The sequence below is a fragment of the Mirounga leonina genome, unplaced genomic scaffold (assembly GCF_011800145.1).
Source record: "Mirounga leonina isolate KUSES-001 unplaced genomic scaffold, KU_Mleo_1.0 Mir_242, whole genome shotgun sequence".
In the NCBI taxonomy this organism is placed as follows: domain Eukaryota; kingdom Metazoa; phylum Chordata; class Mammalia; order Carnivora; family Phocidae; genus Mirounga; species Mirounga leonina.
In genome coordinates this window covers 1,204,935-1,229,645 of record NW_023270627.1, presented here as the reverse complement: position 1 = coordinate 1,229,645, position 24,711 = coordinate 1,204,935, and the positions used below count along the sequence as shown (strand labels likewise).

At 36.2% G+C, this 24,711-nt stretch overlaps 1 protein-coding gene across 1 annotated transcript in view; it reads left to right on the top strand.

The window, feature by feature from the left end:
- The window catches only part of GPR158 (G protein-coupled receptor 158), a 475,038-nt gene that overhangs the window by 257,902 nt on the left and 192,425 nt on the right, over nucleotides 1-24,711 (top strand). The window contains exon 5 of the mRNA XM_035029491.1: nucleotides 19,041-19,243. Within this exon, the coding sequence (XP_034885382.1) occupies nucleotides 19,041-19,243 (203 nt within the window). The remainder of the gene's footprint in view (nucleotides 1-19,040; nucleotides 19,244-24,711) is intronic.

Sequence of the window (24,711 nt, the reverse complement as noted above, 5' to 3'; positions counted from 1 at the left end):
AGGAAATTTCTCATGAAAGCACTTCACTATTCAACATTTGTGGGTTGATCTTCTGATACTTCTGAGAACAAAGAATAAAATGTGATCATAATTTATTTTCTAACAAATTGCTTTTATCCACAAATATTGAAGCATTCGTCTAACCAACATAATTTAGTATTACCTATATGAAGAAATACAGAATGGTTTGGACTTGTCAATTTCCAGCGTTAAATCTAGCTGCTACTATGTTAGTAGACATAATACCTGTAACTTATTTCAGCCTTACCTGGGGAAGATAACGCAGTGTATGAGCTTTTTCTGTTGTATGTCCTGCACTCATGGTTGTATTTTATGGCCCAGTATACTGGATCTTTTGTAATATTAATCTAGGTTGGAAAATATAAAATGATTGTCCTATTCTTATTGCTCTCACAGCTTATTTGGGTACAGCATATACATCTGTAGAACTTTAGCCATAGGCAGAGTTAGAAGAACACAGGCAGAGGGGCACCTGGGTGGCTCAGTCGTTAAGCGTCTGCCTTCGGCTCGGGTCATGATCCCAGAGTCCTGGGATCGAGCCCCGCATCAGGCTCCCTGCTCAGCGGGAGGCCTGCTTCTCCCTCTCCCACTCCCCCTGCTTGTGTTCCCTCTCTCGCTGTCTCTCTCTCTATCAAATAAATAAATAAATAAAATTAAAAAAAAAAAAAAGAACACAGGCAGATAAACATAGTCACAAGGACTTGGAGCATCAGGAAAAGAAGTGAATAGAGCCAGAGTGCATTAGGCATGAAAAGTCCTCTATGTTGGTGTAGATCTGGATAATAGTTTGGTGAAGAGAATAATGGGAGAGAGTAGATAAGTTTAAGTCCAGCTTTGGACAGCAGGAATGGACTGTTCAACAGTACCGTCTGAGATGATTGTGTTCCTCAATGCTACCTTGCATTCAGTAGGTTGCAATAGGTTGAATATAGACAAGTAACTCAGTCTTCCCAGTAAATCAGGATTGGGAGACATTACGATCACTGTGAAAGAACCTTTATTTATGTGAATAACAAAATATATCAATGTAGAGGGGACCGTAATTAGGAAATAAAGATGAGCAACAAAATTGGACTAGTGAAAGAATTGTGTCTCTATCATAATACAGAAATGATGTCTAAGTCTCATTTAGGAATAAGCTTTTCTGGTAAGAGAAAGAAGGATGGAAGAGAGGCTAATTTTTGTTAATTATATAAATGTAATACACAATAAATTTCAGAAAGAATGTATTCCTTATTTTAAAGTTCTGTACTTCCAATTAGTTAACATACAGTGTTACATTAGTTTCAGGTGTACAGTATAGTGATTTAACACTTCCACATCACCCTGTGCTCATCACAAGTACCCTCCTTAACCCCCATCACCTATTTAACCCATTGCCCACACACCTCCCCTCTAGTAACCATCAGTTCTCTATACTTGAGAGTCTGTTTCTTGGTTTGTCTGTCTGTCTGTCTCTCTTCCTGTTTTTCCCTTTGCTCGTTTGTTTTGTTTCTTAAATTCCACATATGAGTGAAATCAAATGGTATTTGTCTTTCTCTGACTGACTTATTTCACTTAGCATTATACTCTAGCTCCATCCATATCATTGCAAATGGCAAGATTTTATTCTTTTTCCTGGCTGAGTAATATTTCATTATATATATCTCACATTCACTATATATATCTCACATTTATTATATATATCTCACATTCATTATCTATATCTCACATCTTCTTTATCCATTCATCAATCCATGGACACTTGGGCTGTTTTCATGATTTGGCTATTGTAAATAATGCTGGTATAAACATCAGGGTGCATGTATCCCTTTGAATTATGTTTTTGTATTCTTTGGGTAAATACCTCATAGTGCAGTTGCTGGATTGCAATAGGATAGTTCTATTTTTAACTTTTTTTTAGAGGGGGAGGGGGAATAAGAAGAAGAGGGAGAGGGAGAACCTTAGGCAGGCTCCATGCCAGTGTAGAGCCCAATGCAGGGCTCGATTGCACAACCCTGAGATCATGACCTGAACACAAATCAAGAGTCGGATGCTTAACTAACTGGGCCACCCAGGCACCCCTATTTTTAGCTTTTTAAGGAACCTCCATACTGTTTTCCAGAGTGGCTGTTCCAGTTGGTATTCCTACCAACATTGCAGGATTGTTCCTTTTTCTCCACATCCTCAACAACACCTGTGGTTTTTTTGTTTTGTTGATGTGAACCATTCTCACAGGTATGAGGTGATATCTCATTGTGATTTTGATTTGCTGTTCCCTGATGATTAGTGATGTTGAGCATCTTTTCATGTGTCTGTTGGCCATCTGTATATCTTCTTTGGAGAAATGTCTGTTTATCTCTTCTGCCCATTTTTAAATTGGATTATATGGTTTTTGGGTGTTGAGTTTTATAAGTTCTTTATATATTTTGGATATTAGCCCTTTAGTGGATATGTCATTTGCAAATATCTTCTCCCATTCTGTAGGTTGTCTTTTAGTTTTGTTGATTTTTTTTCACTGTGCAAAAGCTTTTTTGCTTTTGTTTCCCTTGCCTCAGGAGACATATGTAGAAAGAAGTTGCTATGGCGGATGTCAAAGAGGTTATTGCCAGTGTTCTCCTCTAGCATATTTCTGGTTTCCTGTCTCACATTGAGGTCTTTCATTGATTTTAAATTTATTTTTCTGTATGGTGTAAGAAAGTGGTCCAGTTGCATTCTGTTGCATGTGGCTGTCCAGTTTTCCCAACACCATTGTAGAAGATTCACCATGTAGTTGAGGATTTATTTCTGGGTTTTGTATTCTGTTTCATTGATCTCTGTGTCTATTTTTGTGCCAGTACCATATGGTTTTGATTACTACAGCTTGTAATATAACTTCGAAGTTTGGAATTGTGGTGCCTCCAGCTTTGGTTTTCTTTTTCAAGATTGCTTTGGCTATTTGGGGTCTTGTGGTTCCATACAAATTTTAGGATTGTTTATTCTAGCTCTGTTGTTGGTATTTTGATGGGATACCATTAAATGTGTAGATTGCTTTGTGTAGCATGGACATTTTAAAAATATTTGTTCTTGGGGCGCCTGGGTGGCTCAGCCATTAAGCGTCTGCCTTCGGCTCAGGTCATGATCCCAGGGTCCTGGGATCGAGCCCCTCATTGGGCTCCCTGCTCGGCAGGAAGCCTGCTTCTCCCTCACCCACTCCCCCTGTTTGTGTTCCCTCTCTCACTGTGTCTCTCCCTGTCAAATAAAAAAAATCTTTAAAAAAATAAATAAATAAAAATAAATAAATAAAAATAAAAATATTTGTTCTTCCAGTCCATAAGTATGGGATGTCTCCATTTCTTTGTGTCATTTTCAGTTTCTTTCATCAGTGTTTTATAGTTTTCACAGTACAAGTCTTTCATCCCTTTGGTTAGGTTTATTCCTAGATATCTTACTATTTTTGGTACAAATGTAAATGGGATTGTTTTCTTAATTTCTTTCTCCTGCTTCATTATTGGTGTATAGAAATGCAACAGATTTCTGTATGTTGATTTTTTATCCTGTGACTTTACTGAATTTGTGCATCAGTTCTAGCAGTTTTTTGGTGGAGTCTTTCAGGTTTCCTATATAGAGTATCATGTCATCTGCATATAGTGAAAATTTTATTTCTTCCTTGCTGATTTGAATACCTTTTATTTCTTTTTGTTGTCTGATTGCTGTGGCTAGGACTTCCAGTACTATGTTGAATAAAAGTGAGAGTGGACATTCCTGTCTTGTTCCTGATCTTAGGGGAAAAGTTCTCAGTTTTTCTGCATTAAGGATGATGTTAGCTGTGGATTTTTCATACGTGGCCTTTATTAATTTGAGGTATGTCCCCTCTAAAGCTACTTTGTTGAGGATTTTTACAAATGGATGCTGTATTTTGTCAAATGCTTTTTCTGCACCTACTGAAATGATCATATGGTTCTTATCCTTTTTCTTATTGATGTGATATATCACATTGATTTGTGAACATTGAACCACCCTTGCAAGCCAGAATAAATCCTACATGATTGTGGCAAATGATTTTTTTAATATATTGTTGAATTCAGTTTGCTAGTATTTTATTAAGGATTTTTGCGTCTGTGGTCATCAGGGATATCAGCCTGTGGTTCTCCTTTTTAATGGTGTCTTTATCTGGTTTTGGTATCAGGATAATGCTGGGCTCATAGAATGAATTTGGAAGTTTTCTTCCTTTTCTGTTTTTGGAATATTTTGAGAAGATTAGGTATTAACCCTTCTTTAAATGTTTGGTAGAATTCGTCTATGAAGCCATCTGGTCCTGGACTTTTGTTTTTGGGGAGTTTTTTGATTATTGATTCAATTTCTTTGATGGTTATTGGCCTGTTCAACTTTTCTATTTCTTCCTGTTTCAAGTTTGGTAGTTTACATGTTTCTAGGATTTTACTCATTTCTTCTAGGTTGTCCAGTTTGTTGACATATAGTTTTTCATATTATTTCATAATTGTATTTCTATTGTGTTGGTTATTTCTCCTCTCTCATTTGTGATTTATTTATTTGAGTCCTCTCTCTTTTTTTTTTCTTGATAAGTCTGGCTAAAGGTTTATCAATCTTATTGATCTTTTCAAAGAACCAGCTCCTGGTTTCATTGATTGGTTCTAATGTTTTTTTAGTTTTTATTTCTGCTCTAGTCTTTATTCTTTCCTTCATGAAGCTGCTGATTTTAGGTTTTGTTTGTTATTCTTTTTTTAGTCTCCTAGGTATAAGGTTAAGTTGTTTGAGATTTTTCTTGCTTCTTGAGGTAGGCCTGTATTGCTATAAACTTCCCTCTTAGAACTGCTTTTGCTGTATCCCAAAGGTTTTGGACCATCATGTTTTCATTTTCATTTTTTCCCATGTACTTTTTGTTTGTTTGTTTTTCTTTTTTTTTAATTTTATTTTATTATGTTATGTTAGTCACCATATAATACATCATTAGTTTTTTTTTATTCTTATGCTAATCCCCATACATTACATCATTAGTTTTAGATGAAGTGTTCCATGATTCATTGTTTGTGCATAACACCCAGTGCTCCATGCAGAATGTGCCCTCCTCAATACCCACCACCAGGCTAACCCATCCTCCCACCCCCCTCCCCTCTAGAACCCTCAGTTTGTTTTTCAGAGTCCATCGTCTCTCATGGTTCGTCTACCCCTCCAATTTCCCCCGCTTCATTCTTCCCCTCCCGCTACCTTCTTCTTCTTTTTCTTCTTTTTTTCTTAACATATATTGCATTATTTGTTTCAGAGGTACAGATCTGAGATTCAACAGTCTTGCACAATTCACAGCGCTTACCAGAGCACATACCCTCCCCAGTATTGGAAGTCCTAGCCACAGCAATCAGACAACAAAAAGAAATAAAAGGCATCCAAATCGGCAAAGAAGAAGTCAAACTCTCACTCTTTGCAGATGATATGATACTTTATGTGGAAAACCCCATCATTAGTTTTTCATGTAGTGATCCACGATTCATTGTTTTCATGTAACATGCACTTTCACATTTCCCCTTTTATTTCCTAGTTTATCCATCCATTGTTTAGCAGCATGTTATTTAACCTCCAGGTATTTCTGGTCTTTCCAAATTTTTTCTTGTGGTTGACTTCTAGTTTCATAACATTGTGATTTCAATCTTCTTGAATTTGTTGAGGCTTGTTTTGTGGGCTAATACGTGATCTATTCTGGAGAATGTTCCATGTTCATTTCATGTTCCATTGAAAAGAATGTGTATTCTACTGTTTTAGGATGGAATGTCCTGAATATGTCTGTTAAATCTATCTGGTCCAGTGTGTCATTCAAAGCCATTGTTTCCTTGTTGATTTTCTGTTTAGATGATCTGTCCATTGATGTAAGTGTGGTGTTAAAATTCCCTACTCTCGGGCGCCTGGGTGGCTCAGTTGGTTAAGCGACTGCCTTCGGCTCAGGTCATGATCCTGGAGTCCCGGGATCGAGTCCCACATCGGGCTCCCTGCTCGGCGGGGAGTCTGCTTCTCCCTCTGACCCTCCTCCCTCTCATGCTCTCTGTCTCTCATTCTCTCTGTCTCAAATAAATAAAAAATAAAATCTTTAAAAAAAATAAAAATAAATAAAAATAAAGTTCCCTACTCTCATTATGTTATTGATTCATTCCTTTAGGTTTGTTATTAACTGTTTTATGTATTTGGATGCATAAATGTTTACAATTATTATATCTTCTTTATTATTATATAGTGTCCTCCTTTGTCTCTTGTTACAGTCTTTGTTTTAAAGTCTGTTTAGTCCGATAAGTATTGCTACTCCAGCTTTCTTTTGACATCCATTTATATAATAGATGTTTCTCCATCTCCCCATTTTCAATCTGCAGTTGCCTTTATGTCTAAATGAGTCTCTTATAGGCAGCATATGGATAGGTCTTTTTTTTTTTAATCCATTCTGTCACCCTGTGTCTTTTGATTGGAGCATTTAGTCCATTTACACTCAGAATAATTATTGATAGGTATATATTTATTGCCATTTTATTACTTGTTTGTTTTCTTTTTCTGGGGATTTTCTTCGACCATTTCTTTCTCTGTTTCATGATTTGCTGATTTTCATTAATGATATATTTGCATTTCTTTCTTGTTATACTTTGCATATTTATTAGTGGTTTTTAATATATGATTACCATTAGTTTTATATATAACCTCTTCTGCATATAGAAGTCTATATTAAGTTGATGGTCGTTTAAGTTTGAGCCCGTTCTTTTCTCCTCTCCTCCCCACGTTTTATGTATGTGTTATTATATTTTATATCCCTTTTTTGTCAGTACCTTGGGACTGATTTTTTTACAGAAATATTTTTACTGCTTTGTGTTTCCTACCTTCATACTGTCACATTTGGTCTTTCCTTTCCACTCAGAGTCCCCTTTAGTATTTCTCACAGGGCTGGTTTAGTGGTCATGAACTCCTTTAGTTTTTGTTTGTCTGGGAAACTCTGTATCTCTCCGTCTAGTCTGAATGATAGCCTTGCTGGATAGAGTATTCTTGGCTGCAGATTTTTCTCAGCACTTTGAGTATATCAGGCTACTCCTTTCTGGCTTGCCAAGTTTTTGTTGAGAAATGTCCAGCTAGCCCTATGGGTTTTCTCTTATAAATTACTTATTTCTTTTGTCTTGCTGCTTTAAAATTTTTTATTATTATGTTTTGCAAATTTAATTATAGTATGTCTTGGTGTGGATCTGCTTTTGTTGATTTTGATGAGAGTTCTCTGTGCCTCCTGGATCTGGCTGTCTGTTTCCTTTCCCAGATTAGGGAAGTTTTCAGCAATTATTTCTTCAAATAAATTTTCTGCTTCCTTTTCTTCCTCTTCTTATTCTGTGACCCCTATAATACAAATGTTATTATGTTTGATGGAATCTGAGTTCTCTAAGTCTATTCTCGTTTTACATACTTCTTTTTTCTGTACTTCATCTTGATTACTTTCCATCATTCTGTCTTCTAGGTCACTAATTCATTCCCCTGCTTCTTCCATTGTGATGTTCATTCCATCAGTGTGTTTTTCATTTCATTTATTGAGTCCTTTATCTCTGCTATGTTATTCCTTATCTCTGTGTTAAGGGTCTCACTAATGTCTTCCATACTTTTCTCAAGTCCAGTGAATATCCTAATGATCATTGCTTTAAATTCTCTATCAGGCATGTTACTTATATCTGTTTCACTTAGATCTCTGGCCATGACCTTGTCCTGTTCTTTCATTGGGGATAAATTTTTCTATCTCCTCATTTTTTCTGCCTCTCTGTGTCTGTTTCTGTATGTTAAGAAGGTCAGCTATGTCGTCTGCTCTTGAAAGTAGTGACTTTATGAAGAAGAGTCCCTGGAGTGCCCTGCAGTGCAGTGTCCACTGTTCTCAGAACCTGGCACTTAGGAGAGTATCCTGTGTGTGTTGCTTATGCCCTGCTGTTGTGTCTGAGTCACTTTTTAAGTGAAGTCATCTGCACTGACTCTCTACCTCTTATGGGCTGTGCTTATTCTCTGTGGTGTTAGTGGGACCCAGCCTTTCAGCGGGGCATGCCTGCCAAGGAACTTGGGAGCGGGGCAGGGGTGTTAGCAAAATTTGCATTGGGCCACTTGTCCTAGGTCAGATCCCCTGAAATGATGCGCCAGCTAAGGGCCAAGGTGGCTGGGGGTGCATCATATTGGGTAGGTTTGGCATGCAGTGGCAGCCGTGCATCTGGCAGCTGAGTGAGGCTTATATGCTAACAAAATTTGCCCTGAGCCCAGGGCTGAGGCTAGCAGACTTGGAGTATACAAGTCCTCAGGTGCACTGCTAGCAGGTTAGATAGCAAGTGTCTGGAGCACCACTTCCTGCAGGTGGCTCTATGTGTATGCTGGGAGGCAGGGTAGGAAAATGGCAACTGCCAGCTCCCTCATTTCTGGAGAAGTCCCCCAACATGCTCTGAAATCAGAATGGATAACTCTTATCTCCTTCAAATCTTTGCTCTGATAATCACCTTTAGAATGAGATCTACCTTAACTACTTACTTAAAATTGCAGCTCCCATCTCCAGTACATCTGATTCCCCTGACCTTGCTCTACTCATTTTTCCTCTTGGCACTTCTCAGTTTTACATATAGTGTTATTTACCTGTTATGTTGATTGGTTGTGTCTATTTTCCTTAGTAGAACATAAATTCCACAGGCACAGAGATCTTTGTTTTGTTCACTGATTTATTCCAGTAAAATAGTTCTGACACATAATTTGACACTCAGAAAATAGTTGTTGAATTGAATAATAATTTGTTTCTGTCAAATTCTCTAAAACTTGAAGTATTATTTTATCAGTGCTTTCTATCTTCAACCTCATTCCAAAACTGATTAGGAGTACCTTACAGAAATATATACTATGCAACAGAATAACAATTAACAATTAATGAGGAAATTGGGCAAAAGTAAAATATTGGTCATGAAAAAAATCAAGGAATAAGGTTAGGTGTTGAGCATTTACTAAAAGTGGACTGTAGGTTTGGTTCTAAGCCAAAAGAAACTCTCAAATTAAGATTGGTTAAAAATGATGGAAAATTTAACAAAGCTGGAGGACTTGTCAAATGTAGTTAAAATGTAACTGAAACTGCTTGCCATGGTCATGTTACAAAAACTAACAAGTTCAGATATACAAAGCACTTAACATTCTGCAATGCATTTGACCCTTTGAACAACATGGGGGTTTGGAGTGCCAATCCCCTGCACAGTGAAAAATCCATGTATAACTCCTGATTCCCCCAAAACTTCACTACTAATAGCCTACTGTTGACTATAAGGCCTACCAACACTATAGAGTTGATTAACACATATTTTGTTTATGTATTATGTACTATAAGTTATTATTACAATAAATCAAGCTAGAGAAAAAAATGTTATTAAGAAAATCATAAGGAAGAGGAAATACATTTACACTATTGTGTTATAGTTATCAGTACCATAAGTTTATGTCATCTGTTTTCAAGATGAATCATCTGTCATTACCTACCTCAATATTATCTTTTAAGCCAAAAGACACTGTAGATGTAATATGTATTACTAACAGTAGACCTCAAAAATGAAAAGATAATGTGGAAAAGAAATTCATATTTATTTATAGGTATTACAATTCATGCATTGATAAAGAAGCAGCAATATGATTACTTTATAGTAACCTCGTGTAATCAATACAGTTGCTTCATGATAGCCTACCCTGTATGCTAATGAATGAATCATTATAACATTTTTATGGCATACAGGGGCGCCTGGGTGGTGCCATCAGTTAGGCATCCAACTCTTGGTTTTGGCTCGGGTCATGATCTCAGGGTTTTGGGATCAAGCCCGGTGTCAGTCTCCATGCTCAGTGCATAGTCTGATGGAGATTCTCTCTCCCTCTCCCCCTCCTCTCTCTTTCTTTCTAAAAAATAAATAAATAAATAAGAAAAAAATTTTAGGACATACAGTATTACAATCATCTTCTTAATATAGTATTGGAAACATTGTTACATTTTTAGAAAAACACTTGTGATGATAGGCCGAACACAGTTTCTCCAATTATGAGAGAGAGAGGCATAGTATATGGTAACATAATTCTTTGAAAGCCAAGTAATAAAACAGAAAGCTAACACATTATTAATTTTATATTAAATATCACTTACTGCATGTCTTTGGAAGGATAGCTTCTCCAGTTCCATACATGTCTTGCACAGGATGTTCTACACCATGAATGCTTAAGCAAGGATGGTGATGATGACACAAAAATGTCTCATACAGTTCTTGCTTGACAGATAGATTTTCACATGAAGAGGCATACATGCACAAAAATAAGTTTATTAACTGTATGGCATTATTATTATTCATTACTATTCATTAAATGGAAGTAGATCATCATAAAGGTCTTCATCCTCATTGTTTCCATGTTGAATAGGCTGTGGAGGAGGAGGGGGAAGAGGGGTTTGTCTTACTTTCTTAGGGGTGGTACAGATGGAAGAGGAGGCAAGAGAATCAGGCACTCTTGCTGTAATTTTACAGAAATACATTTATTTTTTCATTTCTCTAAAAATGTTTCTATATGGTACCAATCCTTCTACCATCATTTGCTTTAGTTTTAGTGCCTGTATCATAGAATGGTCCATGCTGTAAAAGAAGTTAAAGCAGTCTTGAATAATCAGAACCCTTCTGCCAGATTGTCTAATGTCAATTTGTTTTTCTGATACTGCTTCTTCTACCTCTTCTTCCTCATCATCTGGCACTGGTTTGGAAGCACTCATCCCCATCAAGTGGTCTTCTGTCAGTTCCTCTGCTGTGGTATCTATTAACTCTTAAATTTCTCCCAAGATCCATATTACCCTTTACCCCCCACCACACACACACATTTTTTGCCATGGCTCTGTTGTAAATCCTGTGAAGTCATGTACAACATTTGTCACAGGTTTTTTTCTGTAGGAATTTAGTTTTGGCCTTGATGGCTTTCATTGCTTTTTCTGTAATAATGATGGCATCCTCAGTGGTGTAATCCTTCTAGACCTTTATGATCTCTCTATTGTGGTTCTCTCTCTTTTTTTTTTTAATTTATATTCAATTAGCCAACATACAGTAATACATCATTAGTTTCAGTTGTAGAGTTCAGTAATTCATCGGTTGCATAGAATACCCAGTGCTCATCACATCACATGCCCTCCTTAATGCCCATCACCCAATTACCCCATCCTTCCACCAACTTCCCCTCCAGCAACCCTCAGTTTGTTTCCTGTAATTGAGTCTCTCATGATTTGTCTCCCTCTCTGATTTCTTCCTATTCAGTTTTCCCCTCCCTTCCCCTATGATCCTCTACACAATTTCTTATATTCCACGTATGAATGAAACCATATTGTCTTTCACTGACTTATTTCACTCAGCATAATACCCTCCACTTCCATCCATGTCGATGTAAATGGTAAATATGCATCCTTTCTCATGGCTGAGTAATACTCCATTGTGGTTCTCTTTCATAGCCATGACAATCATTTTCATAGACTACCATGTAATGAGCCTTAAAGGTCCTTATGGCATCTGATCTAGAGGCTGAATTAGAGACACTGTGTTTGGGGACAAGTAGAAATTTTTCATGCCTTCAGTGTTGAATTCATGGGGTTCTGGCTGGCCAGGGCATTGTCCAGTATCAAAAGAATTTTAATAGGTAGGATTTTACTAGAAAAGTACTTCCTGACTTCAGGAACACAGCATCGATGGAACCAATCCAGAAAATGGGTTCTTTTAGTGCAGGCCTTCTTGTTGTAAAACAAAAGACTGACAGCTGGTGTTTATCTTTTCCCTACAAGTAGCTGTATAGATAAGGGCAGTCCTGATCATAAACCTGACTGCATTTGCACAAAACAGCAGAGTTAGCCTATCCTTTTCTGCCTTAAATCCTGGTACTCACTTTTCTTCCTTATTAATAAATGTCCTTTGTGGCATTCCTCCCCCTACCCATCTGCATTAAAAACCTGTTCAATGATTTTTTTTTAATTTTATTATGTTATGTTAGTCACCATACAATACATCATTGGTTTTTGATGTGGTGATCCACGATCCATTGTTTTTGTATAACACCCAGTGCTCCATGCAGTATGTGCCCTCCTTAATGCCCATCACCGGGCTAACAAATTCCCCCTCCCCCCTCCCCTCTAAAACCGTTTGTTTCTCAGAGTCCATAGTCTCTCATGGTTCATCTGTCCCTCCAATTTCCCCTCCCCATTTTTCCCTTCCTTCTCCTAATGTCCTCCATGTTATTCCTTATGTTCCACAAATAAGTGAAACCATATGATAATTGACTTTCTCTGCTTGACTTATTTCACTTAGCATAATCTCCTCCAGTCCCATCCATGTTGATGTAAAAGTTGGGTATTCATCTTTTCTGATGGCTGAGTAATATTCCATTGTATATATGGACCACATCTTCTTTATCCATTCATCTGTTGAAGGGCATCTCAGCTCTTTCCACAGTTTGGCTATTGCGGACATTGCTGCTATGAACATTGGGGTGCATATGGCCCTTCTTTTCACTACATCTGTGTCTTTGGGGTAAATACCCAGGAGTGCAATTGCTGGGTCATAGCGTAGCTCTATTTTTAAATTTTTGAGGAACCTCCACACTGTTTTCCAAAGTGGCTGTACCAACTTGCATTCCCACCACACTGTAAGAGGGTTCCCCTTTCTCCACAACCTATCCAACATTTGTTGTTTCTCTCCCTGTCCATTTTTGCCATTCTAACTGGTGTATGGTGGTATCTCAATGTGGTTTTGATTTGGATTTCCCTGATGGCTAAAGATGATGAACATTTTTTCATGTGTCTGTTAGCCATTTGTATGTCTTCTTCAGAGAAGTGTCTTTTCATATCTTCTGCCCACTTTTTGACTTGATTATTTGTTTTTTGGGTGTTGAGTTTGAGAAGTTCTTTATAGATCTTGGATACCAGCCCTTTATCTGTAGTGTCATTTGCAAATATCTTCTCCCATTCTGTGGGTTGCCTCTTTGTTTCGTTGACTGTTTCCTTTGCTGTGCAGAAGCTTTTTATCTTGATGAAGTCCCAAAAGTTCATTTTTGCTTTTGTTCCACTAGCTTTTGGAGATGTATCTTGAAAGAAGTTGCTGTGGGCGATGTCAAAGAGGTTACTGCCTATGTTCTCCTCTAGGATTTGAATGGATTCCTGTCTCACATTGAGGTCTTTCATCCACTTTGAGTTTATCTTTTGAATGGTGTTAGAGAATGGTCGAGTTTCATTCTTCTGCATGTGGCTGTCCAATTTTCCCAGCACCATTTTGTTCAATGATTTTCTTAAAGGCATCTGAGAACTCATCTGCTGCCTCTTGGTTGGCAAACACTGCTTCTTTTGTTATCTTGACATTTTTTAAGCCAAACGTCTTTCTAAAATTATCAAACCATCCTTTGCTGACACTAAATTCTCCAGCATTAGATCCTTCACCTTCCTTTTGCTTTAAGTTTTCATATAATGACTTCACTTTTTTTCAAATCATATGTGTCCATAGGTATGCTTTTCTTATAGCAATCATGCACCCACATAAAAGCTGCATTTTCAATATGAGATAAAAAGGTATTTCACAAAAAGCGCACAGTTTTTGTGCCTGCTGGCATATCTACAGCAACATCTTCACAAATTTCCTTTTTCTTTTCTTTCTCTTTCTTTTCTTTTTTCTTTTCTTTTCTTTTCTTTTTTCTTTTCTTTCTTTCTTTTCTTTCCACAATGGTCCTTACTGGATTCTTTTATGTTGAAATGGCAGGCCCCTGCAGCTGCAGATCTCAGTCTATGGTACATATCAAGCAATTCACCTTTTTCTTGTAATGTCATGAGTTTTCTGTGCTTCTTGGAAACATCACTAATGGCATGGGTCTCATGGTATTGTTCAAGGTTTACAGTATTGTACTAAACACAATAAAAAAATACATGAGAAACCTGTAAGATCACTTTTTATGCAATACAAATTTACTGGAGTGACAAAATGCTTATGCAGAGATGATTAGCATCAGATGGGTTTTAAGCAGATACTGGCAATGCTGAAGCTCACCACAATAGCAACAGGAGGTGGCTACAAAAATATTACAGTAATACAGTATTACTACATTTAATTTTAAGCAGTTATGATTTAATACTGTATCTTTACACTTGTTTACATTTCCCTAAACTGTGAAATGGTGCCATGTGTGTGGTCTGTAAATGTTAAGTTTTTATAATATATTTGTATATGTTTTATGATAATAAATGTTAAAATAGACTGGTATTTACATATATTTTATGCATTCATGACATACCGCTTTTTCTTTAATTTTTCACTATTGCTAGGGTACACAGTTTATCCGCTAGTTTTTTCAAATTGCCAAAATTCTCCAAAAATTTCTCAATATATTTATTGAAAAAAATCCATGTATAAGTGGATCATGTGTTTTCAAACCCATGTTGTTCAATTGTATTTTTCAGGTTTGAGTGATTCAAAGTACTAAATAGCTCATACCATCTAGGAGAATTATACCATTAGATATGAGTGAAGTTTCAAGTTTAATTTGTATTGAAAGTAAATAGTATGTACTGCTTGGCTTATAGGCAGGTAAGAGCTTCTTAAACCAATGAGAAAATACCTGCCTATTTAGCTAAGCAAGAAAGCAAAGATTGGTTAAGAAGGACTATTTCACAAAACCAAGACTTTTCATAGATGCTTTTTCTTTACTAATTTAACTTTTGTTGTGATTCTGTTTATAGTAGTTTGGTTTATTGAGGAGTATTTGCACTTGTTAGGAATTACTGTCCTTTGTTGCCAGATGTCCAGTCTGTAAAACCATAACTATAATATTTTGTCTATTCTTGTCATTGTTTCTGATAAGAAGGTAAATTCAATCCATATTCTTCCATCTTGGCCAGAAGGGGAAATCCTGACCTTTGTCTTCCGTATTTGTTCATAGAGGTCTTGACATTTTTGTCACCATCATCAGACCATCTGAATCCTTGACAACTTTATCTTATTCAGTGCAATGACCCCTTTTTACTTCACTCACATGACTATCCTTTTTCTACTCAGGGTTAATTTATTGTTTTCTTAGTATCCTAGACTTTTGTACTTTGTAGCTTTTGACTTCTGTGCCAGTTTTTGTCCATATTAGATACTTGTTTTTAATCCCTTCAAATGCCACTTGGCCTTATGTCTTACTCCAGTCATTGTTCTATTTCCTGAAAGCTTTGAGTGTTTTGCATAAATACAGTTGTATTATGCTTTGCTTCAGACTGGAACCTCATACCACACTTTTAAATTTCTTTTCTGCTGTGGGGCACCGCTGAAGTCATGGCACAAGATGCAAAAATCTGCTCCAAATTTATGAATGCATTAACTCCTGTACAATCCAAAAGTTGTACAGGAGTTAATGACTCTGGAGTCTACCCTTGAACAATGAATAAGGTCAATGGTGAAGAAATGTTTTCCTCTTTAATCCCTCAGATTGACTCAGACTCAGGATGTCTCTGGAGGATTGAGCCCCAGCTACCCTCCATTACAGCCTTGTATTGGCTTTCCCTCCTTCCCTGTGATGTAATGCCACTGTCACAATCCTTTATTCTCTATCCCCGACTGCTCTATCCTCCTCATTTATTTCTATGCTACTGATAATTGTAGAAAATAAGAAAAAAACCATTTTGGATAGATCTCCTAGTAAATCATACCATCTTACACTAAATGGATTCTTTTTCTGCCAAGTGATCCCAAATAGTCATCTTGTGTAATATTGCTGCTTTAATCTTTCATGTCTTCATCCTCAAAACTGGCCTTCCTCATTCTCAACCTGAGTTGTTGAGAAGTATAAGACTTTACAAGATTGGCTTCCACATTGTCTTTTGTCTATATTTCAAACAGTTTTCAACTGATTTCTCTCCTTTATAAAAAAATTATTTAAAAAAATCTTTTTAAAAAAATTAATTTTATTTAAATTCAATTAATTAACATATACTGTGTTATTAGTTTCAGAGGTAGAATTTAGTGATTCATCACTTGTATGTGACACCCAGTGCTCTTTACATCACTTGCCCTCCTTAATGTCCATCACCCAGTTACCCCATCCCCCCCACACTTCCCCTCCAGCAGCCCTGTTTGTTTTCTGTAGTTAAGAGTCTCTTATGTTTTGTCTCCCTCTCTGATTTCATCTTTATTTTTCCCTCCCCTCCCCTGTGATCCTCTGTTTTGTTTCTTAAATTCCACATATGAGTGAAATCATATGATAATTATCTTTCTGTGATTTATTTTGCTTAGCATAATACCCTCTAGTTCATCCATGTAAAAAAAAAAAAAATCTTTAATCCACCTCTACTTTCCAATGTGAGCAGAAACATCAGTTATTCTTAGAGTTAATTTTTCCAGTTGTGCTTTTGATTATTTTTAATCCTGACTTCTCCCATTCTTTTCTTACCAGTCTTCACATATCTTTCCTTAATTTCTAGTGGCTCCTTTTGCAGACTGCAGCTATGCTCAGATCTTACCTATAATAGAAGAAAACAAAACACAAAATCAAAATCCTTTTTTTTACTTCATCATTATTCCTATTAACCATGAGATTTTCTTGCTTTTCTCATTCAATGGAACATTTATTGAAATAATACTCTATTTATCTCATATTTATTCTTTAAGCCTTGACAAACTAGTTGCAGTCTCTATCACTTCTTGGAAACCACTGTCTTAAAGGTCAGTGAAAGATTGGGGCGCCTGACTGGCTCAGTTGTGAAGTGTCTGCCTTTGTCTCAGGTCATGATCCCAGTGTCCTGGGATCGAGCCCCACTTCGGGCTCCCTGCTTGGTGGGGAGCCTGCTTCTTCTCCCACTCTCCCTGTTTGAGTTCCCTCTCTCGCTATCTCTCTCTCTGTCAAATAAATAAATAAAATCTTTAAAAAAAAAAAAAGGTCAGTGAAAGATAAAATAATCATTATACCTCATAGCCTTTCCTCAGTCATCATCTTTGATCACATTTCAGCATGTTCCAATAAATCAGTTTTCTATTGTGACATTGTAAAAATTTCTGTCTAGCTTCTTACTCTTTGCATTCCCTAATCATTGCCTTTTCCACTCCCAGAGCTCTCTGTAAGTTCTTTCTCTGACTGATCTTTCTCCCACACCCCAGTCTTGTATTATTGCTCATTTCTTATTGTATATTACTGCTGGACAATGAGTTGGACCTCAAAGTTAGTTTCTCTAAAATGGAGCTTATTATTCCCACTTACTTCCTCTTTACCTCAGCTCTTTCTTCTAACTTTCTTGTTTTTGAACAGTAATACTTTTTTTTAAGGCACCAGTGGATTTTAACTCCCTCTTTGCATCTTCAGTATTTGGAGAAGAGAAAACCAAGCACTCTAATTTATAAATATTAACTCAGTTAATACCCACAACAGTTCACATTTCATACATAAGTAAACTAGGACCCAAAATAGTCAAATGAGTTGCCTAATATCTCAGAGCTATCTAGGAATGGGAACCATATCTGCTGGATACTAAAATTCATACACTTTTCACTGTGTAACAGAATAGTGACTCTTAAACAGCATAATATCCTGAATCATCAAAGAAATATTCAATTACGTTTTTGCTATTTATTAAGGAAGGAGAGAAGACAAATACATTTTAGAAAGAATATGAACCTTTTCAACAAGACTTGAAAGTAATAAATACTTTCTGTTAAACTTTGTATTATTAAAATGCTGTTAACCAGAGCAACGTCTTTCCCAGATTCCTCATTCAGTCAAGGTTGTGTTACATATTGAACAGGGTGATTGTGTTATATACTAAACTGGGTGGTTGTATTATATACTAAATTGGGTATATATTCACTAATGTCTTTCATATTGAGTTCAGAGTTGGAAATAGTTTTTTTTTTTAATTTTTTAATTAACATATAAGGTATTTGGAGAAGAGGTTATTATTATTTGTTTCAGGGGTACAGGTCTGTGATTCATCAGTCTTACACAATTCACAGCGCTCACCATAGTACATACCCTCCCCAGTGTCCATCACCCAACCACCCCATCCCTCCCAGGAAATTTTTTTTTTTTTAGTATATGTTATTAATTGGATATTTTCCAGTGTTAAACTCAACAATTAAAGAAAATCTTCACCCACTGAGCTTCTGAGCTAAGTTAAGTTTGACAACTGAGACAGAAAAATCTAAAAGTAAAGGGAGGATCAATAGCAGCAGTTAGTTAATAGTGAGGAAATGTCCTATGAATAGGCAAAGTGGGAAATTACATGATGGCCTATAAGTATGGATTATACTCTGGGCAAAGGATGCACCATCATTAGGCAATTGCACACTGAACAACTGCCAGTTAAGTACCATTTTAACCAATTTAGACGTAATGAACTTAGTAGATGAGATCCCTGCTGAATTAAGGAGCAATCAAAGCCTCATTTTGGATTCTGTGCCATCTAGGTCAAGACGTTCCAAAAGTGTTGTGTATTACTTGGTACAGAAAAGAGATAACTTTCTTATCCTTCCTTCTAGTTAAATCTTTTTTTTAAAGATTTTATTTATTTGAGAGAGAGTGAGAGCAAGAGCAGGGAGAAGAGGGAGAAGCAGGCTCCCTGCTGACCAGGGAACCTGACGCGGAACTTGATCCCAGAACCCTGGGATCATGACCTGAGCCAAAGGCAGACGCCCAGCCGAACGAGCCACCCACCTGCCCTAATTCTTTAACAGATATTTATGGAATATAATTCATGCCATAGAGAGTATCATTTGGTGATTGGTAGGTAATGATATGACAGAATTGGAAAACTGTTCTTTGCCTTTAAGGAGTTTTATTTCCATTTTTGCTAATTTTTTTCAATTACTCTGAATGACTTTTTTTTTTTTTAATCAAAAGGATAAAAAGAATTTTGTTTAGGTCTAAAAGCAAAGTAACTCTCCCTTAGCAAGCAGGTTGATAAAAGGTCTTTAGTAAAAAGGATAAGGAATGAAGAGGTGAGGATGTGTTTTGTGTACTCAATCTCACCTATCTCAGAGGTGCAATGACACTGTGGTTTTATTTGGAACTTTCAGGAAGTGCAAAAGATGTGTCAGAAGAAGCCCATGTCTGCCTACCCTGCAGGGAGGGCTGCCCTTACTGTGCTGATGACAGCCCCTGCTTTGTCCAGGAGGATAAGTATTTGCGACTTGCTATCATCTCCTTCCAAGCCCTGTGTATGCTGCTCGACTTCGTTAGCATGCTGGTGGTCTACCACTTTCGCAAAGCAAAGGTAAACCCAGGTACCCTGGTTATGAACTTCCTTTTTATTATGAAGTGACCTCTTCTTTTTTCAAGCAAATAGAGTTTTTCCAAGTCCTACTTGCCTCTCTATTTAACAGAAGTCTTCCTATAATATAATCAGACTAGAATATGAACATTATATTCTTTAGCTTCCCAGGAGAAATACGGATTAAAAATACGGAATCTTGTTATAACATTTTCTTTTACAGAATGTTTCCCCCTATTTAGCATGAAGCTTGAGTACTTTATTGCCTTAAAGGACTCTCTTTTATATCTCTTTGGTTTCTAGAAGAACTTATTCTGCCAGTACCCAAAGTATTGTTAATTTTTTCATATTTAGAAAGCTTTTTGATATTTATTATATTTCATTTTTATTTCTCTTAGCCATATTTGAAGTTAGCAAATGGACTTGACTATTTTGAGCAAATGTGCTCAAAGTGTAATGATACTTTGAAGAATGAATTTATTCATGAACTTATATTTAGTCTTGCATTAGTGTCCCAGGATAATAGTGATCCTACAAAGAGCTTATATGGCTTTTGAGAGAGCCTGTCCTTCGGTCCTGTTCTGAGAAATCAAAGAGTAGTATAAACATTTGTATGCTTCTCAGTCAGGGGTGGATGAAATGGTAAAATGTTAAGGGCAAAGCTTTCTGGGGAGTTGTCCTCAGTTGGTCACCCAATTAATTATATGTAGCCAGTGTTGTTGTCAGAATTTGTGGTTCTGTTGCTTTCAGAAACTTATTGGTGCCATTGGGAAAAAAACACAAAGCTAAATTTTCCACCTTTTCTGAATTCAAATGAGCCCTTCATGTTAGCAAAGTTGTACAGATTGGTTTAGATAACAGAGCTCATTGGAAGCATAAAGTGTTCCCATTAGAAATTTAAAAAATAGAACAACTCTGTGAATGGCATCTATTACAAGGCCTCAAGTTAACATTAAAAAAATCCCCTCTATTGAGATTCTAGGAGAAAGTATCCATTATGTTAATGTCATAGACTTAAATAGTTAATTTTAAATAGACAGTTTCATTAACAGAAGCATACAACACAAATTAAAATCAAGCTTTAAGTCAGCAAGAAAGTGCAGACAGGCAAATTGCTCTTCATTTAACCAATACTTGTCTTTCTTTTGAAACAAAATGTGTGTTAAATTGTATATATAATAAAATAGGAGGCAAGTGGAGTTGAGAAATATCTAACCACAGTTACCTAGATAAAATCTAATGTTTTTTTTTAAAAAAAACCTGTCACTGGTAGAGCAGGTAGAGTTGAAAGGTCTATTTAATAAACTGCTCTGAACTCTCTCTATATGATGTCATTCATTCATACAGGGGATAACAGATAGTTCTTTATGAATTTTACTTGATTAGAATCATTAATGATTGCTGTGCTAAATGTAGTTAATGATATATGATGGGTAGAATATTACATTGGATATTAAGAAAACTGATACAGTTCTTGCTAGACCAAAGTCTTTATCTATGTTGATGTTATTTAACATTTCCAGAATTATTAACTTTTCAAATTTCTCTGGCCCTTCATATGAAATGCTACTTTATAGGGCTATCATGAGAATTGGCATCTTTCCATATCATTTGGTGAAATTTTTATAGATACAAACTGGTTGGAATAGACAAATTAGACATTATCTAGTTTTAAGATGGTCACCTTTTGAAGAATCAGTTTTCACAGAATGTGACATAACATAGGGGGGTTTATTTTTAGGAAATAATATAGGTTAATAAAGTCAGTGAACATGGATCTAGTATATTGAAGAAAGAAAACTTGGTGAACTTTTCTCTTCTGATTTCAGTTACCAAAAAGAATGATTAACTGTAAAAGCAGTAAACCATTTCCAATGTAGAAATTGTATGTTTATCACATGTGGGCATTGGCTTTGCTTTTTAAAGTTTTTATGTGTCTTTGCAGCATTTCTTTGCATAAAGCAGAAAACTGATGATCCCTTTTGAAGTAATACTGATGTCTTTCTTATAAGTTTTCCATTGTATTGCCTACCCACCAATAATTAAAAGAACAAAAACCTTAATCTATCAGTTTACATATATTTTGACAAAAGAGAAAAACCTTAGTTGCAATATAGAAGTAGCATAATATTGTGGGTAAGTGTGCAGACTTCAGAGTCAGATTGTTTAGACTTGAATCCTGTCTTAGCCCCTTGAATGCTATTACACTTTGGAAAAATTTCTTAGCTTCACTTTGCCTAGGTTTTTCCTCTATAAAATGGGGTTTAACACACCATATACAAAAATTAATTTAAAATGGGTTATACACCTAAATATAAGGCCCAAAACTAAGAAACATTTTTAAGCAGAAAACATAGGCATAAATCGTCATGATCTTGGGTTAGGCAATGTTTCTTAGATACAGCATGAAAAGGATAAATGACAAAAGAAAAAAATAAATAAATTGGACTTCATCAAAATTGAAAACTTTTGGGGGTGCCTCAGTCGTTAAGCCTCTGCCTTCAGCTCAGGTCATGATCCCGGGGTCCTGGGATCGAGCCCCACATCAGGCTTCCTGTTCAGCCAGGAGCCTGCTTCTCCCTCTCCCACTCCCCCTGCTTGTGTTCCCTCTCTAGCTGTCTCTCTCTCTGTGTGTCAAATAAATAAATAAAATCTTCAAAAGAAAAATTGAAAACTTTTTGCATCAAAGGACACCATCAAAAAGGTAAAAAAAGACAACCCATAGAATAGCAGGAGATATTTGTAAATTATACTAGAACCCAGAGCATATAAAGAATAAAAAGATAACCCAATTGAAAAATGGGCAAGGGATCTGAATAGACATTTCTACAAAGAAGATATATAAATGGCCAATATGCATATGAAAAAATGCTCAATAACATTAGTTATTAGGAAAATTCAAATCAAGCCCCCAGCACACACTAGCAGAGCTAAAAATGAGAAGACAATAACAAGTGTTGTTGAGGATGTGGAGAAATTGAAACTCTCATTCATTGCTGTTGGGAATGTAAAGTGGTACGGCCACTTTGGAAAATAATTTAGTAGTCCCTCAAAAAATTAAACATAGACTTATGATATTACCCAGTAACTCCACTTCTAGGTACATACCCAGGAAAATGGAAAACATATGTCTTCAATGGCTAAAATAAAAAACACAGGAAATAACAAATGGTGGCAAGGATGTGGAGGAAAAAAACCCTCATGCACTCTTGGTGGGAATGCAAACTGGTGCAGCCGCTGTAGAAAACAGAATGGAGGTTCCTCAAAAAGTTAAAAATAGAATTATCGATGACCTAGTAATTTCACTACTGGGTATTTAACCCCCCAAAACGAAAATGTTAATTTGAGAAATATATGCATCCCATGTTTATTGCAAAGTATTTACAACAGCCAAGATATGGAAACAATCCAAGTGTCCATCCATAGATGAATGGATAAAGATGTGGCGTGTGTGTGTGTGTGTGTGTGTGTGTGTGTGTATGTAACAGAATATTACCCATAAAAAAGGGTGAGATCTTGCCATTTGCAACAATGAGGATGGATCTAGAAGGTATAATGCTAAGTAAAATAAGTCAGAGAAAGACAAGTATATTTCACTCCTATGTTGAATTTAAGAAACAAAACAAATGAAAAAAGAAAGAGAAAAAGAGACAAAAAACTGACTCTTAAATACAGAAAACAGGCTCGTGATTGCCAGAGGGGAGGTGCATAGGTAAAATAGATAAAGTGGATTACAAGTATACTTACCTTCATGTGCACTGAGAAATGTATAGAATTGTTGAATCATTTTATTGTACACCTGAAACTAATAAAAAGAAAACATTTGCCTACACAAAAATGTTCACACAGATGTTCATAGCAGCATATTTATAATAGCCAAGAAATGGAAACAACCCAACTGTTCATCAGTTGATGAATGGATAAGTAAAATGTGGTATATCCATTAAATGGAATATCTTTTTGTCAATAAAAGGAACAAGTAGCGATACATGCTACAACGTGGATGAATCTTGAAAACATGCTAAATGAAATAAAATGGTCATGAAAGATCATTTATATGAAGTTTACATTTATATGAAATGTCCAGAACAGGCAAATCAGTAGAGCCAAGTAGATCAGTGGTTGTCAAGAGATACAAGGAGGGAAGAATGGGGTGTGACTGCTAATAGGTTCAGGGTTTCTTTTGGGGAGGATGAAAATTTTCTAAAATTATGGTAATATGTTTCACAAGTCTGTCAGTATACTAAAAACCACTGGCTTGTACACTTTACAAGGATTTAAGGTATATTAATTATATTTCAATAAAGCTATTACAAAATTTTTAAAGGAGTTTATTACTTACCTCACAGGATCCTTTTGAAGATTTAATGAGATTATTCATATAAAGTACCTTACTAGACATTTGTCTTTTGTTATTAAATTATTTTAGACCACTTTGTGAAATTAATAATCTGTTTGCTTCCCATGTTAGGGGTTAAGTATGACATTTATTTTTTTTAATATTTTTTTATTTTTTCATGAGAGAGAGAGAGATAGAGCACACAGTGGGGGAGACGCAGAAGGAGAGGGAGAAGCAGACCCCCTCCCGCCCCACTGAGCCAGCCGGGGAGCCCGATGTGGGGCTCCATCCCAGGACCCGGAGATCATGACCTGAGCCGAAGGCAGATTCTCTACCATCAGAGCCACCCAGGCGTCCCAAGTATGATATTTAAAATGCTTAAAAGATAAGGTTTATAAAAAATATAGCCAGTGGGATTCTAGGCAATAAATTCATTTAAGTTGTCTTACAATTGCAAACAGTCATCCTATACTAATCCTAATAGATTGTCCAGATAGCTGAAATGAACAAAACACCTGTGGTACAGATTCTTTTATTTTGGCTATATCTTCATCATGAAAGAATGAAAGGAATGTTAAACTGTAAGCAGGATAGTTTCACTTAATTGATTTCAATTAAGTGAAAAAAAGATCTTTTCTTTTTCTTCTTTTAATTCAGTTACTTATTGAGGATCTGCTATTGTTCAGCATTGTGATACCCAATACAATTTGAAGAATAAATGAGAGTAATTATTCTTTTTTTATTTAATAAATTTATTTTTTTAATTTAAGTTCAATTAGCCAACATATAGTACATTATTAGTTTCAAATGTAGAGATCAGTAATTCATCAGTCGCATATAACACCCAGTGCTCATCACATCACATCCCGTCCTTAATGCCCATCACCCAAATACCCCACCCCTCTTCCCCTCCAACCCTCAGTTTGTTTCCCATAGTAAAGAGTCTCTCATCTCCCTCTCTGATTTCTTCCCATTCAGTTTTCCCTCCCTTCCTTTTTGATTCTCTTCACTGTTTCTTATATTCCACATATAAGTGAAACTGTATGATAATTGTCTTTCTCTGATTGACTTATTTTACTCAGCATAATACCCTTCAGTTCCATCCATGTTGATGTAAATGGTAAGTATTCGT